The 14026-nt window shown below is 38.0% G+C and overlaps 1 protein-coding gene across 2 annotated transcripts in view; it reads left to right on the top strand.

Annotated features, from left to right (window-relative positions):
- LOC146628338 (solute carrier family 23 member 2) overlaps positions 1-5947 on the top strand; it is an 84390-nt gene extending 78443 nt beyond the window's left edge. For both annotated transcript variants that reach the window (XM_085359471.1, XM_085359470.1), the window contains 2 exons: positions 5452-5547; positions 5628-5947. In XM_085359471.1, coding sequence (XP_085215597.1) covers positions 5452-5547; positions 5628-5797 — 266 coding nt within the window. In that variant the 3' untranslated portion in view covers positions 5798-5947. The remainder of the gene's footprint in view (positions 1-5451; positions 5548-5627) is intronic.
- The last annotated feature ends 8079 nt before the right edge of the window (positions 5948-14026 follow it).

Below are 14026 nucleotides of genomic sequence, written 5' to 3'. Positions count from 1 at the left end.
TTGATTAGCTGATTCATAGGCTTTGTGACCACCTCCTATGAAGCGCCATCAAAAGAGCAATCTTCAAGATTAAACAGTTCTTCTCCGCAGACATGAGACCTTGATCCTATGTGTCATGTGATGCTAGTGTCTCCCAAGAAAGTGTTAATCCAGAGTGCAATACTGGGCATGAGGGCTTGTCTGGTTTTCTCTGGTCTAGGCTGCTTACCTCCCAATCCTCTTGGCTTGCCCCCATGTAACTGGCTGTAATCTGCCCAGCTCAGATAAAGCACTCTTGCTCCAGAGTCTGTCCCCAGCCTCAACATTAGCTAATAGCTCCAGACAAGAGGAAACCTGTCAATGCTCTTTGTAAACAAACTCTTGCTCATCCCGACGTCTTTCGATGTACAAGCTGTTGGATTTAAAATCAACTCTGTGGATGCCTTGAACTTTTGACTGCTGTCGTTTTGGGCAGGAAATGTGTGTGTGTTCCTTTGTGTGTATATGTTTTGGGATGGGTTATTTGAACAAGAGTTTTTTCAGAGTCAAACTACGTCAGCGCTGTTTGCAGTTCTTGATTCAATTCAGTACAACTTCATTATGCAGTTTATTGCCTGAGAAGGATTATGAAAGCACGGCCTTGGACTTGCAGGCATTTCCATTTTGAATGGCCCTCTGTATTCCACCATGTGCTCATGGTCACACATGCCACATGAAAAGCCAACTCTGACTCAGGATTTTAGAGTATCTTAGTGGTCTCTAGTGATTAAAAACGGTGCCCCTTGGTCAACAGAAACCTTTACAAATCCATATATCTAAACATCCGTGGCTCTTTTGTCAATGTCACAGGACACTCTTGTGAGGTGCTACAGGCAAATTGTACCTATGTTACCACTTTGTGTCAACAATGTGGCTTTTATTAAACTACCAGCAAATTTGCTCTTTTTGTCACGGTCCTGGGTCAGTGACCCAGTGTTTTGAGTTTCTTGTGCCTCTGAGTTTTCTGTATTATGTTCTTAGTTCTCGTTGTTGTCCTAGCTTGTTCTTTAGTGTAGTGTCTTAGTTTGGTGTTCTTGTATTCTGTTTAGTTCTCTGATTATTTAGTAGCTGCCCTCTGTGTTTCTTAGTTGCTGTCTCCCCTAGTCTAGTTTGCATCTGTGCTAATTCCTGTTTTACTTTGAAGGTCTGTGTCTCATGTGAGTGTATCCTACTTTGCTCCCTTGTCTCATCAGTTCTGATTTCTCCCAGCTGTGCTCTCCTTCTGTGTCTCATTCCCCTCGTTACTTCCCATTGTATTTAAACCCTGTGTTTCTCTGAGTCAGTGTCGTGTCGTCCCTCATGCTGTGTGGATCGCCCTGTGTCTCTCTGTGAGTTCTTAGTTTGTTGTTTCCCCAGTTTAGTTTAGGTTAGTTTAGTTTAGTTTAGTTTGTATGTTTGTCCTACCAGCAAATAAAGCTGTGATTTTTGAGTTCATCCCCTGAGTCTGTGAGTCTTGCATTTTGGGTCCAACTCCTGCCTGCCGCACAGCGATTCATGACACTTTTAGAATGCTACTACATGTTCTGTTTCTTATTATCCACTTCACTTAAAATGTCTCCATGTAAAAGATTAATTTACATCAGTTCATCAGTTACAAAAATATATGTATTTTTACTATTGGCATCAGATAGTAGCTAGTTTTACATTGACGTTGTCCCCTTCTAGGTCATCTCCTTGTGCACCGCTGCACCATGTTTCTCCAAACTGTTTTCTGGAAGTCATGTCCTTCCTCTATACCCCAATCCTAAGAAAATAAATAAGGGTTGATATGGTACAAATCTTAATAAAAAAAAAGAGTTAAAATAGGATTTGGTAGGTGGGGGAACCCTAAGGTCCAGTGTAATGGGGCAGTGCAGCAAAAAGAAGTAATCAGTCACACATGCTGTCACATATACTGTGGTTAATACATAAGCAGATTTTACATCATGGCTTTATCATCATGACTTCCTGGCCACTATAAAATTATTATAAAGGCAGACTTTTTGTATGTTAATAAAGAAAGCAATCACCTTAAAGTGGACATGACAGTATCACGGCAAAATGTGCAACAGACACGCCAGTTCGCCATTTTATACTTTGCCTCTCCAAAGCATGAAATGGAGACGCATGCAAAGTTGCAGTAAGCTGCAGAACCAGCAGAGTGAGATATTTTATTTCAAACTAACATTGAAATAATCATGGGAACACATTTTAAACAGACATTATTCATATGTAAATACATATTAGCCAACTAGCTTTATCATTTCTGTCGATTAACGACCCAAGAATGTAAATCATACCTTTCTGTGCTCACTACTGACTTCCTGACTTTAAATATATTATCTCCCCCTGTTGGTAATGCAGATTCTGCATGTGTATCCAGTTCTCGATTTGGACCAGCCTGTCTATTACACACTTTGCTGTGGTTGTGTATTAATGTGTAATAAACCATGGAGCCCAACTTAAAATACTCTAAGATTTAGCACTATCTGTGAATGTTGATTTAAGAAATAAGTATTTAGAGTTACAATTTTTAGAGCATGCGTAGCACCATCTTGTGCCAGTACAGAATGTGAGATCACTAAGTTGGTTGGTTGCTGCTAATAGTCTTGCATTAGCTAGCTAGTAACAGAATTGATAACTCAATAGAAAACAGGGAAACTAAAAGTAAAAAGCAGTCTCAGGGGTGTCACTTTTAAATCGCCCCTGGCTGTAGCAATAACTTTTATGTTAAAAAACTAATTTGTTTTACAATCAACTTTACTCTCTGTCTCCTAAGCAGTAAGTTGTTCTTTATTGTTGGCTAGCTGCACTGTAATGGGAAAATTCTCCTGCTGACTGTAGTGTTAGAGTTTGTCGAGCAGTTTAATAAATGAAGACTATGTGCAAAAGAGCTTGTTTGAGTCAGGCTCACGGTTGATTCACCACACAGACAAACTGTCCGACACTGTCCCCTCTGTGTGTGATTTTTGTTGTTAGGTTGAGTGGACAGACTGAGCAGTTCAATCAACTGGCAGATATATGTCTACAAGATGCGATCAGTGCTATTTTATGCAATAAAATAGTTTTTCTTCTCTTAAAAGCATATCCAACCAGTTTACTACTTATATATCACACAAGAAACTGAAGCATAACTGATAATCCTAGAATGCATGAGCATGTCCACAGGGAGATTTTTTTTGTTCCGTGGACATGCTCATCAAAAGGAGCGAGCTGAAGTGGTTTGCACATCTGATAAGGATGCCTCCTAGGTGTCTCCTGGTTGAGGTGTTCTGGGCATATCCCACTGAGAGGAGGCCCCAGGGCAGACTTAGGACAAACAGGAGAGATTACATCTCTTGGCTGGCCTGAAAGTGTCTTGGTGTTATTCCCCTGGATAAGCAGAGGAGGAGGCTGAGGACAGTGAGTCTGGGCTTCTCTGCTTGGGTTTCTGCCCTCATGACCCTGCTCCTGATAGGCGAAAGAAAATGAATGGAGGGATGGATGGATTTCATTGTACTACTGTACTATGTATGACTGTGCAATGACAATAAAGAGTTATCTTAGATGAACATATCACTGGATGGTAGGATTCCTGATCGTGCTTTGGTAAGAAACTTAGTTATGTTTGGATGTGCTTGGGTAAAGAAAGTATTTTATGGCATAAAATGGTACTGATCACATCTAGTGGACATCTGCTCTGCTAGTTAATTGCCCCTCTCAGTTTACCCACCAGACAAAGAAAAAACACAGGAAGGACAGTATCAGACCACTTTTAAGTTTGAGTTCACCTTGATTTACTTAATCTCTGGCTCTTTTCACAGTGTGCTTTTTTTTAATTCTCTCTTCCTTTCATTAAACTCAACCAGTGGTGGCAGGCAGCCACTTCCTTCTTGGACTTTTCTTCCTGTTAAAAGGGGTTTTTCCTTCCCACTGTTGCCAAGTGATTGCTCAAAGTGATTGCTCAAAGTGATTGCTCAAAGTGATTGCTCATTTCATTGTTGGGGTTTTCTCTCTATTATTGTAGGGCAGTGGCTATCAAAGTGAGGTCCCCAGACCTCTAGGGGTATGCAAGGTGCAGATTGGGGGTCTGTGAAAACACATAGTGTCACCTGGCGCATAGTGGCACTTAAAAACATGTGCCAGTGACAACAGTCCCCTCGAGTTTGGCTTTATCGAGAATGTTGATGGAAGACCAAAATGCATTGTGTGTCTTCAAGTGCTAGAAAATGAAGCAATGAAGCCAGCCAAGCTAAAGTGGCATCTCATCTCAAAGCATGAGAGTTATAAGGGGGTCCTTGGAAATATTTTACCCCCTGTATGGGGTCCCTGGCCCCTAAAAGTTTGAGAACCCCTGTTGTAGGGTCTTTACCTTACAATATGAAGCACCATGAAGCCACTTTAGTTTTATTTCTATAGAACTGAATTGAATTAAACACTTTCCATGGCGTTATTGGTTTTGTCACTAACTAGCTAACATAAACTAATGGGAATCTATTAGCAACCAAACAACCTAGTGACATCACATTCTGTACTGACCCAGATTGCTTCAAAAAGTCAGTCCATTTTTAACTGTATCCGGGAAGTGATTTGAATAGTTATTTGGAAGCATTATCTAGCTTGTCTTTGATTTCAGTGGTCAAGGGAACATACAAGTTACTTATACAAAATATCCTGTTAAATGTGATTTTTTTTAAGTTTTAATAAGGTTTGATAAGATTTAAAAATCCTTTCTCTTGGCACTATCAAGTTTTTAGCCTAATGTGTGAATACAATTAATTAATTTGAAATAGACATTTCTCGGTAAGCCATAACCAGATAACCTCACCAAGTTGATCCACTCTCCAGTTAAAAATTTTATATAAACAAGAGCACAGTGCAACTCCCAGTGAAGAGCAAGTTAAGATACTTTAATATATTCATTTATTTGTGTCTATGTGAAGTTGAATGTTTTGAAAACCTCAAACAAAGAAAGTTTTTAACTGTCAAAAAATACCACAAACAGTTTACAGGCCACTGATAAAATATAAAATATCTCAGACAAATCCATCTCAGTCAGACATATAGGGATTCACCCGTTTGCTTCTAAGATGCTTGAATACAACCAAACACCACACAAAAAAAAATGTGTATGGTAAACTCAGCAACCGTGGTAAAAGTGCATACCAGGCATTCTGGCTTCCTCACACAGTAAACTGAGTAAGAGTGAATGCTGTCTGTCTCTCTGTGTTGGCCCTATGCTGGACTGGCATGTCAGCTAAGATAGGCTCCAGCACCCTTGTGATCTAAACTGCATAAGAAGTTAAGGAAATGGGTGGATGGATGATTAAGCCTTGATTTAGTTTTAAAAAGAATGAATCCTTGCCTTCATATGGAAGAGGCAAGCGCAACGATAATCTTGTACAAGATTTATAGTTCTTTTATCTTTGGCTAATAAAGGTTAACGACTTGTTTTGTTTGTTCTTGTCTCTAAAGGAATAAAAGAGCTGGACCAATTGATTGTAGTGCTTTTTACCACACATATGTTCATCGGTGGATTTTTTGGATTCATACTGGATAACACCATTCCAGGTGAATGACAGAATACTTGTGTTAAAGACAATCAATTATAAAGTAAGCTCTATCATCTAACCTCATCCCATCTTTTTCAGGTACTGACAAAGAGAGAGGTATCAAGAGCTGGCAGGACAAGGTGCAAGATGGAAGCAAAAACATGCATGACCAGTCATGCTATGATATACCTTTCTGCAACAAGGTTTTGAAAAGGTTTAGATGTTTCCAGTGCCTCCCCTTCCTCCCTTCTTACAACACCACCCAGTAGGAGGCAACCATGTAATGATGTGGTAGCTCAGTGTGCAACATTAATGTTGGCCTGTTAGCCCCATTAGAACAAAGAAGTCTTAATTGGATGGAATATTCTCAATGACAAAATAAGTGTACATGACACTTACCTTATTTCTTCAGTGCTATTACGGTTCATTTTAAACTTCACTGCTGACAGTGTTTTCACAGTGTCACCTTTCTGCTGAAGTTTCAGTTTCCCATTTTTGTTGATCTGGTTAATTATTTCTAAAGAGTTGAATCTTTGAAACAAATAGAAGTGTTTCACATTACAGAATTTCAAATTCACATTACAGTGTACATAGGAGCTTGCAAAGAAAAGCGTCTGGACTTCTTTAAGTTGCTTGCTCATCCGAGAAGCTTCTTCAGTTCTAAGGTCAAATGGTGGAGAGTCCCAGATATAAACCTAGTGGGAGTATCCCCCCACAGAGGGACAAAAGGACCCCCTGATGATCCTCTAATCGCCTGAGCCAAGGTGTGAAACTGGGTGTGGGTCCCAATCAGCCAGAGTTTCGGGTGTGTTCATTGTGAAACCTGGCCCCACCTTATCATGCGAATTCCTGAGGTCAGATGGCCCAGGATATGAGTGGGCGTTAAGGCGTCTGGGAAGGGATCTCAAAACTGGATTATAGATGGCAGACAGTTGGTGTCGTAAACCCCCGCCTCTGTTCAAAGATGGTCGCTCACAGTGGACATAGATGGCTTCTTTCACTCCTCTTTCAAACCATCTGTCCTCTCTGTCCAAAATGTGAACATTGGCATCCTCGAAAGAGTGTCCTTTATACTTAAGATGCAGATGGACTGCTGAGTCTTGTCCTATGGAGGTGGCTCTTCTGTGTTGTGCCATGCGCTTGTGAAGTGGCTGTTTGGTCTCTCCAATGTAGAGGTCTGAGCATTCCTCGCTGCACTGTACAGCATACACCACATTATTAAGTTTGTGTTTTGGCGTTTTGTCTTTCGGGTGAACCAGTTTCATCAGGGGGTCCTTTTGTCCCTCTGTGGGGGGATTCTCCCACTAGGTTTATATCTGGGACTCTCCACCATTTGACCTTAGAACTGAAGAAGCTTCTCGGATGAGAGGTGAAACGTCTTCAAGCAACTTAAAGAAGTCCAGACGCTTTTCTTTGCAAGCTCCTTTGACTACGATGACCTGGATGACTGAGAACCTTCACAGACATAGGGCAATTTATGTTGTATATTTGGAAAGAAATCCATCAATTTCCTCTGAACCATGTCTAAGGTTAGGGGGATGATATTTAGTGACGAATACAGCAGAATATAGAATTAATTAATAAATCTGAATATTCAAAATCTTGAAAATGGCACAGATTAACAGTTAAAGATTCCAGTACTTCTCCTGTGCAATATTCAATATGCACAACTAATTGTGAATTAGTGGTTGATATTTTAATCGGCGCCAGGGGCAGAGAGACATCCAGTCCTCACCAACTACAAAGGTCAGAGTAGGATTATAAGAATTAATGTGTAAACAGAAATATTTATTTTTTTATCCCAGTTAAAAGTCAACTTCCCTCATGTAGAGTCCATTGTTAGTTGGCAGAACTTTACTGAGTTAACAGCAATAATTGCACAGCATCTAGTTTTTAAAAAAATATGCTACATTATTTTTTAAATGCTAAAAAAGATATTAAACACGTTATGCTAAAATGTTAAAAACAAAGAAAATGGGTTGAACATATGTGTAGCAGCATTTACAGTAACCTTTTACATGCATGTCTGTCTCACAGCATGCTGCCCAGTTACAGAGACAGGGCAACTGCTGAGGCAAAGGTTAATTGCTTTAAGATAAACATGGAGAGCTTCTAGAGCCAATGATTAAGGCAGGTTTATGCAGCATAAGAGACTCCCATCAGGGTCTCACAGTATAAACATGTGCTTAAATGCTTAAATCTTTTTGTTAGTGGATTCAAACATAAAGCCCGAGTACTTACAGTATGTGTCTGCACTTCTTTTTGGCTCTCGGGGGAGGCGGACGCACTTTTTCTCCTCTCCTCTCCCTTATCTTTCCTGCTTAGCTCTTATGTCCTTGTCTAGTCTTGTGTTTTTTTGTATTACTTTCCCTGGAACACTCTCTCACAGTCTGTTTCTAAAACCTAAAGAGAATTATGGATTTGATCAACTGGTCTCTGAATGCTATTGACACACTTTACCCTTTTGTGTTACACATTTCGATGTTTTTTTCCTCGCTACCTAGCCTGACCTGTCTCCCCAATGTGATGTTTGTGTATTGTACGTACGGTCGGCAAGGTCTGTCATCTCGGTTGTGGGCAAAAGGCCTGCAAATGACAAATAAAGGCTATTTCATCTCTCATCTCATGTTTTGGTATTTCTGAATTCTTTGATGTTTATTTTTGACTGATGTTTTGTCTTCACCCCTCCCTGGTCTGAACAGGAATCTTTGAAATCTCTTCCTCTTTCAGAAATACAACCTATGATACATTCTACAGTAAGGACTGGCATTGCATCGTTTTCTCGTGTTGTTTAAGACATTTTTGGAGATCTGACATTTTGTGTGATGTTTAATATTTCTGATCAGGCGCATTACAAAAAATATCCATAGCACTCAGTAAAAAGAATGAAATTCCAAAAAGCAGACACTCATTATCCAGCTCCAAGCACTATGAACAGAGAATAGGGATGAATGACAGTTACTAGTGTAGGATCAATTAAAGGGAGCTCATGGTGTGTAATTTGTCACTTCTTTCAGAACATTGGTATCTAAGGCTACGTCCACATTAGCCCGGATAGATTTGAAAATGTGTTTTCGTTTTCAGTCATTTTCACAGAGTTGTACGTCCACATTGCAATGGCCGAAAACGCTTATGTTCCAGTGCAGCGCATGCGTGAAACGCAAGAAGATTCGACCTGCCTCATTTCTGTCTGCCTTTTATTTGCTTTCCGGCTCTTTGAAATGTTGCGGCAGAATGTCGAGGAAAAGCAGCAAGTATTTTTTTGTTTTTTGCTGCTGCAAGTAACACAAAAGTACAAAGTTGCAAAAGTGAGTGAGAATTAAAGAATTTGAAGAAAAGCTTTCTGGAGCATGTACAAACTGATATTAATCTGTAATAGGGCTGTCAAAATTGAGAGCAAACAAAACGACTGCTGTATAATGCCCTCCGCTATCTTAGTTTAATTGGTCACATGACTGCAACACATGACTAAAATGTGTCATCGTTTTCAAAAAGTCTCAGTTTTTGCTGTCCATATATGCGAAAGCACTGTTTTCAAATGTATGTGTTTTTTGCGTTTTCCTTCAGCGAAAACGCCATCTCAGTGTGGACGGGACGTCAAAACGGAGAGAAGACGATGCGTTTTTAAACGAAAAAGCATTAGTGTGGACGTAGTCTAAGACAGGTGTTAAAAGTAGTGTAACATGTTTTACCAACAGCTTCAGTGGCATAGCAAGTGCAAATCAGGTCACACACTGTGAGTACCATATGTAAAAGCCATGTGGCTAGCAAAAGTGCCAAGTTTGTCAGCAAGTCACCTGGTCAAGGAATAAGCCAGTGGCACAGATAGATATTTAAAATGGTGGGCAACCCTTGCAGCTACACTGGCGCAAAGCTAACATGATTACCAAATCCTAATCAGGATTGAGTTGAATTGACAGATGTGAGCATTCATTATGTGAAGAGACACCTTCAGCCACAATGTTCCAAACGTGAGGCATTACAGAAAGTCTGTCAGGGTATTACCTGCCCCAGGGTTTATCAACCCTTTGAAACGTGACCTGCCTTGAATGCATGCCATCTCTGAGCTCAAAGGTCTCCTAAATGCAGGAGAATAGTAAACTAAGCCTGTCTACTCTATGCAAGCTTGCATTAGTAGTAGGGTCATTAAGAAAGTGAGATACAGGTGCTCGTTTGTGGGTTTAAATTTATTTATTTTTAATGTAGGGAGGGGAGGGTGTGTGTTTTGCTTGAATCCCACCATGGAAGTTAAAAAAAAAAGTTGTAAAGTAAAAGAAATGTACCAGTAAAAAGTACCAATTTTTTTTTTTTTACAAATAATTTTGTTTTATTAAGTCCTAAAATTAAGAACATTCAGAACAGAGATTTTTAAGAATAGTTTATTTCAAACAAGAGAAAAAAAAAGAGAAAAATAACAAAGGCTGCATGAATATGTCTACACAATGTTTATGTTCAAAAACGAGTACACTGTAAAAACTGTGATTGGGGTTAATTAGAATCTAATAGGAGAGTAATAGTAATTATTACTCAGTAAAAACGTGTATGAGTAGTTTTAATCAAATCTAAGCAAAATTCAACAATTTTGAGATGTTCAGTTATTTAAATTTACACAGTTTTGTTTGGGGTAAATTCAGCAATGGTTTGTTGAGTAGATTTAAAAAAAATGTTTGAGTACTAAAAAAATTTAAGAAATCTAATAGATTTAACTGATGAAAGCATTTTCATTTTAATCATTGTACACTTCCGCCCATAATCCTTTGTGCCACGTGCAGGACACACGCGCTTCATGAGTGGACGTCTCCATTTTGTCAGAGGTAAGACTTCTTAATTTGTTCAAATATAAGACACGGTTTAAACAATAACGTATATCGGTTTTGAGTAAAGGTTTTAAACAGTATGATACGTCGAAATTTTATTAATAATCATCACTGTAATGATAGTATCGTATTTTTACACAAATGGCAGTTAGTGGACTGCTAGCACAAGGTCACTTTCCAAGCCTTCACGACTGTGTTACTGAACAGCTTTAACTAACCACATGTTTTACCGTATTAAAAAATATCAACGGTATATTCCGATGAGTTTTAACGTCTTTCATCCACGTTTAAAAGTTCATGAAAAGGTTTTGCGGTCAGTTGTGAGTGATTTTGTCAGCCACAGTCAGTTTTTCGAACTCCAGTTTCCAATAATGGCGGCCGCTACTAAGTTTTAAAATTACTCTTAGTAATCTTTCTGGGTCACAAAATAAACTTTTAACATATTTTCAGGCGCGAAAGTAGCTGTGTAAACATCAAATATCTGCTCGGTTTATCAAGATATCGCATGTTTGCAAAAGTGCTTCGACGTTTTCGGAGCATCTGCTACCCACCAGCTCGATAGCAAGCCGGGAGCTCGAGGGTCACTGAAGCCGCTGAGAACGGCACAACTCCCGGCACATCATTTTCAGATCACCGCGGGGTTTCGCTACTCAGTTTAAACGTAATGTATAAGTCACTTAGACAACCTAAAAATGTTATTGTTTGGTTTTTTTCAGTGTTTTATTTGTTCGTGAGTAAATCGGTTTGGCTGAGATTAAAGTTATTAGATTAGATTAGATAAAATAAAACTTTATTAATCCCCCGGGTGGGTTCCTCCTTGGTTTTTACACAGCTGACTAAACGTCAAAAATGATAATGTTGCTTTCCTTTCAGGTAATGGAAGATCCCTCAACTTAAATTCACCTGATCAGCATGGGATTGAAGTTGCAGGCTATCATAGCCAAGGTATTTTCCACAGACATTTCAGCTTGGAATTTTATTTAAAGAATTTTTTTGTCAAATTTCATTTGCATGGTGCACAGCTCCACTAATTTGTTTGCATGTTTTTGTCAGTGCAAGAGGACGCCAGGACGTCACTGATATAATTAACAACACAATTATGGGTTTCATGTTTTAATTGTATTTTAAATACATGTCTATTCTTAGTAAAAAAAACAAACAAAAAACAAACAAAAAAACACAAGTACAGGTATTGCTGGGTTTTTGTTTTGTCCCAAGAAGGAAAAACCCTTTCTGACGAACATAAACTAAATTAGATAAAAAAACTAAATTACTAAATTAATGTAATTTACTAAAACGACACATTTAAAGATTGAACCTGTCAAGCATGTTGACAATACCTTTGTGTTGACTGTCAGCACCCAGGCATGTGCATTAACATCAGCTAATTATCGCACATAATGCTCCATGTGATGATAATTTGATATTTAACAGTTTTTTTTAATACTGCCAATTCTCACAGTTTTGTCTTAATAAATGGTCACTTATCTGATGGTAATTTTTGGAATTCTTGCTCATTTTCAGTCACCAAGCAATCCTAGCAATAACATAACCAGAAATCTGGTTATTCAGTGCTTGATGGTGTACCTTGGGGAGTCCATTGATCAACTGATCAAAGAGTACAGTGTAAGTGTTGAAGTAGAAACATTATTCTGTTTTTGTTATTCATATGTGTTTGTCAAGTTTCAAATAATTTGAGGCATTATCATGTTTTATTTGTCATTCAGCTACAGGATGTGTCCAGGAAATATTTCATGTGTGCAACTACAGTCAGAAAACCCATGTGTTTGTTGTTTCAGGATGCTGATGAGGATGGTGTGTCACAAGATCTTTCTGAACAGAGGATGAAAATCTACAAAATCAAGGCTGTTGGATCTGAGGAGGATGACATTGGCATTGTGCTGGAGGGTGTGAGAGTTATGCCTGCTCTGGGCAATTTTCCAAGAGCATGCGCAATGCTGGTTGGATTGACATATGCAGTCGATCTTGCCTATCCCAAAGAGCTAAAATACACCTTGGAAGTATTCCAGAAACTTTTCCTTGAACTGGATTGTGCTAAGCTCTCACCAAAAGTGAACAGCCTCAAGAACAAGTTATTGGCTTAAACGAGGACTCTGAAAGAATGAAAGGGAAGTAAGCTCACTGAAAACCTTTGGTTTGTCTTTGTTAGATGCAGCTATCTTTTCAGTTTTTAAGTTAATTTCATCTTATTCATATCTTACCCAAATGACCTGCAATGTGTCAGGCTGTATTTGTGCTCTTCATTTTAATTTTGTTTTTTATTACCTACAAGTTTCTTAGGAATATTCTGTTTGAAAGGCAGCAAATTGGAGGAATCACTAGTGAAGCTTTTCTTTGTTTATAGTGTATGTTACTATAAAACATTGGTTTAAAACAACTTTAAAATTTAACAGAAGTGCAGTCCTGTAGCTGTAGAAATGTTACTTCCTCTTACATGTGTCTTAGATTTTCTCAGGTTAAACATCCAAATTGGGATAAAAGGTTGATTTACATTATTGATATTCCATGTACATGAGTGAAAAACCTTTGTTCTACAGTTATATTGAGTGATTCAATTTAACAAAAGATTGACAAACTAAAGTTTTTGTTTGTCAATCATAAATAAGTAACAGAGATAAAGGAAACGGTAAAGGATATTCAAATTTCAGGTTCATGTTGATATTACAGTCTAAAGATTAATTTCTTTTTTACAAAACTGGTTTACATTCATGCAGTTTATGTTGCTGTTGCTCTGTACACAAAGCTGTGTGATAAACTGTTTATGACACTAAAACAAATTTACAGCAGAGGAATGTATTTAGGAGATCAGGAGATTGTTGATGAGAATTCAGTGTATACGAGCAGAAAAATGTTATATTATAAATTACTGTGTTTTATTTTCCACAATAAAACAAATTACTGTTTTGATGTTTTCTTTGTGAAATTGATTCATTTTACTCAGAAAATAAGTAAAATTCATTTCATTTTCTCTTATTATTCAGTCATTATTTTTAAGGTTTATTTGGAAAATTATTGAATCCAATTTGAGTTTTACTGAAAAAACAAGAAGATTTCATTTCTTTGTAATGGATATTTTAGGAAGTTTTTACTAAACCTTTGCCAGATAGTTAGTAAATTCAAAGTAATTTTTCTCAGAGACTTATTTCATATCAATTATTTTTTTTGGTAAAGTTGGGCAATTTCAACCTTCAGTTTGAGATTTTGACCCTAAATCCAACACATATTTACAGTTTAATTCTATTAATATCTACTTTTGTTTTCTATTTGAATTTAATTAACATTTTCTCTACATTTTACATAAATCTTTTGAAATTAAAATCTACTTAATTATTTCAAGTGTCACTTTGTTGCCATAACTTTTTTAAGTAACCTCTAGTCACAGTTTTTACAGTGTAGGATGAACTTTACTCTTTTTTTTGTTCGTACCCCCAAGTTAACTACACAGACCAAAGGAAATTAATCTGCAAATACAGTATAACCAAGACCAACAGATCATGGCTTAGGGCAAAAGATGGTGCAGGTTAGTTTCTCCTTAGTTAAGCTACTTTATACAGCTTTACTCTAAGGTACACCATACTGAACTAATCCAATGGAGGCCAGAAGATTGGAAGCCATTATTTATTAGTTTTCCCTGAGCCTTAGTGATTTTGCAAAGACTGC

Source organism: Diplotaxodon limnothrissa, linkage group LG7 (genome assembly GCF_057381915.1).
Source record: "Diplotaxodon limnothrissa isolate DT_005_m linkage group LG7, D_limnothrissa_male_GT1.1, whole genome shotgun sequence".
NCBI classification, from domain to species: domain Eukaryota; kingdom Metazoa; phylum Chordata; class Actinopteri; order Cichliformes; family Cichlidae; genus Diplotaxodon; species Diplotaxodon limnothrissa.
The sequence above is the reverse complement of the archived record's forward strand: the minus strand, read 5'-3'. Positions and strand labels throughout refer to the sequence as shown.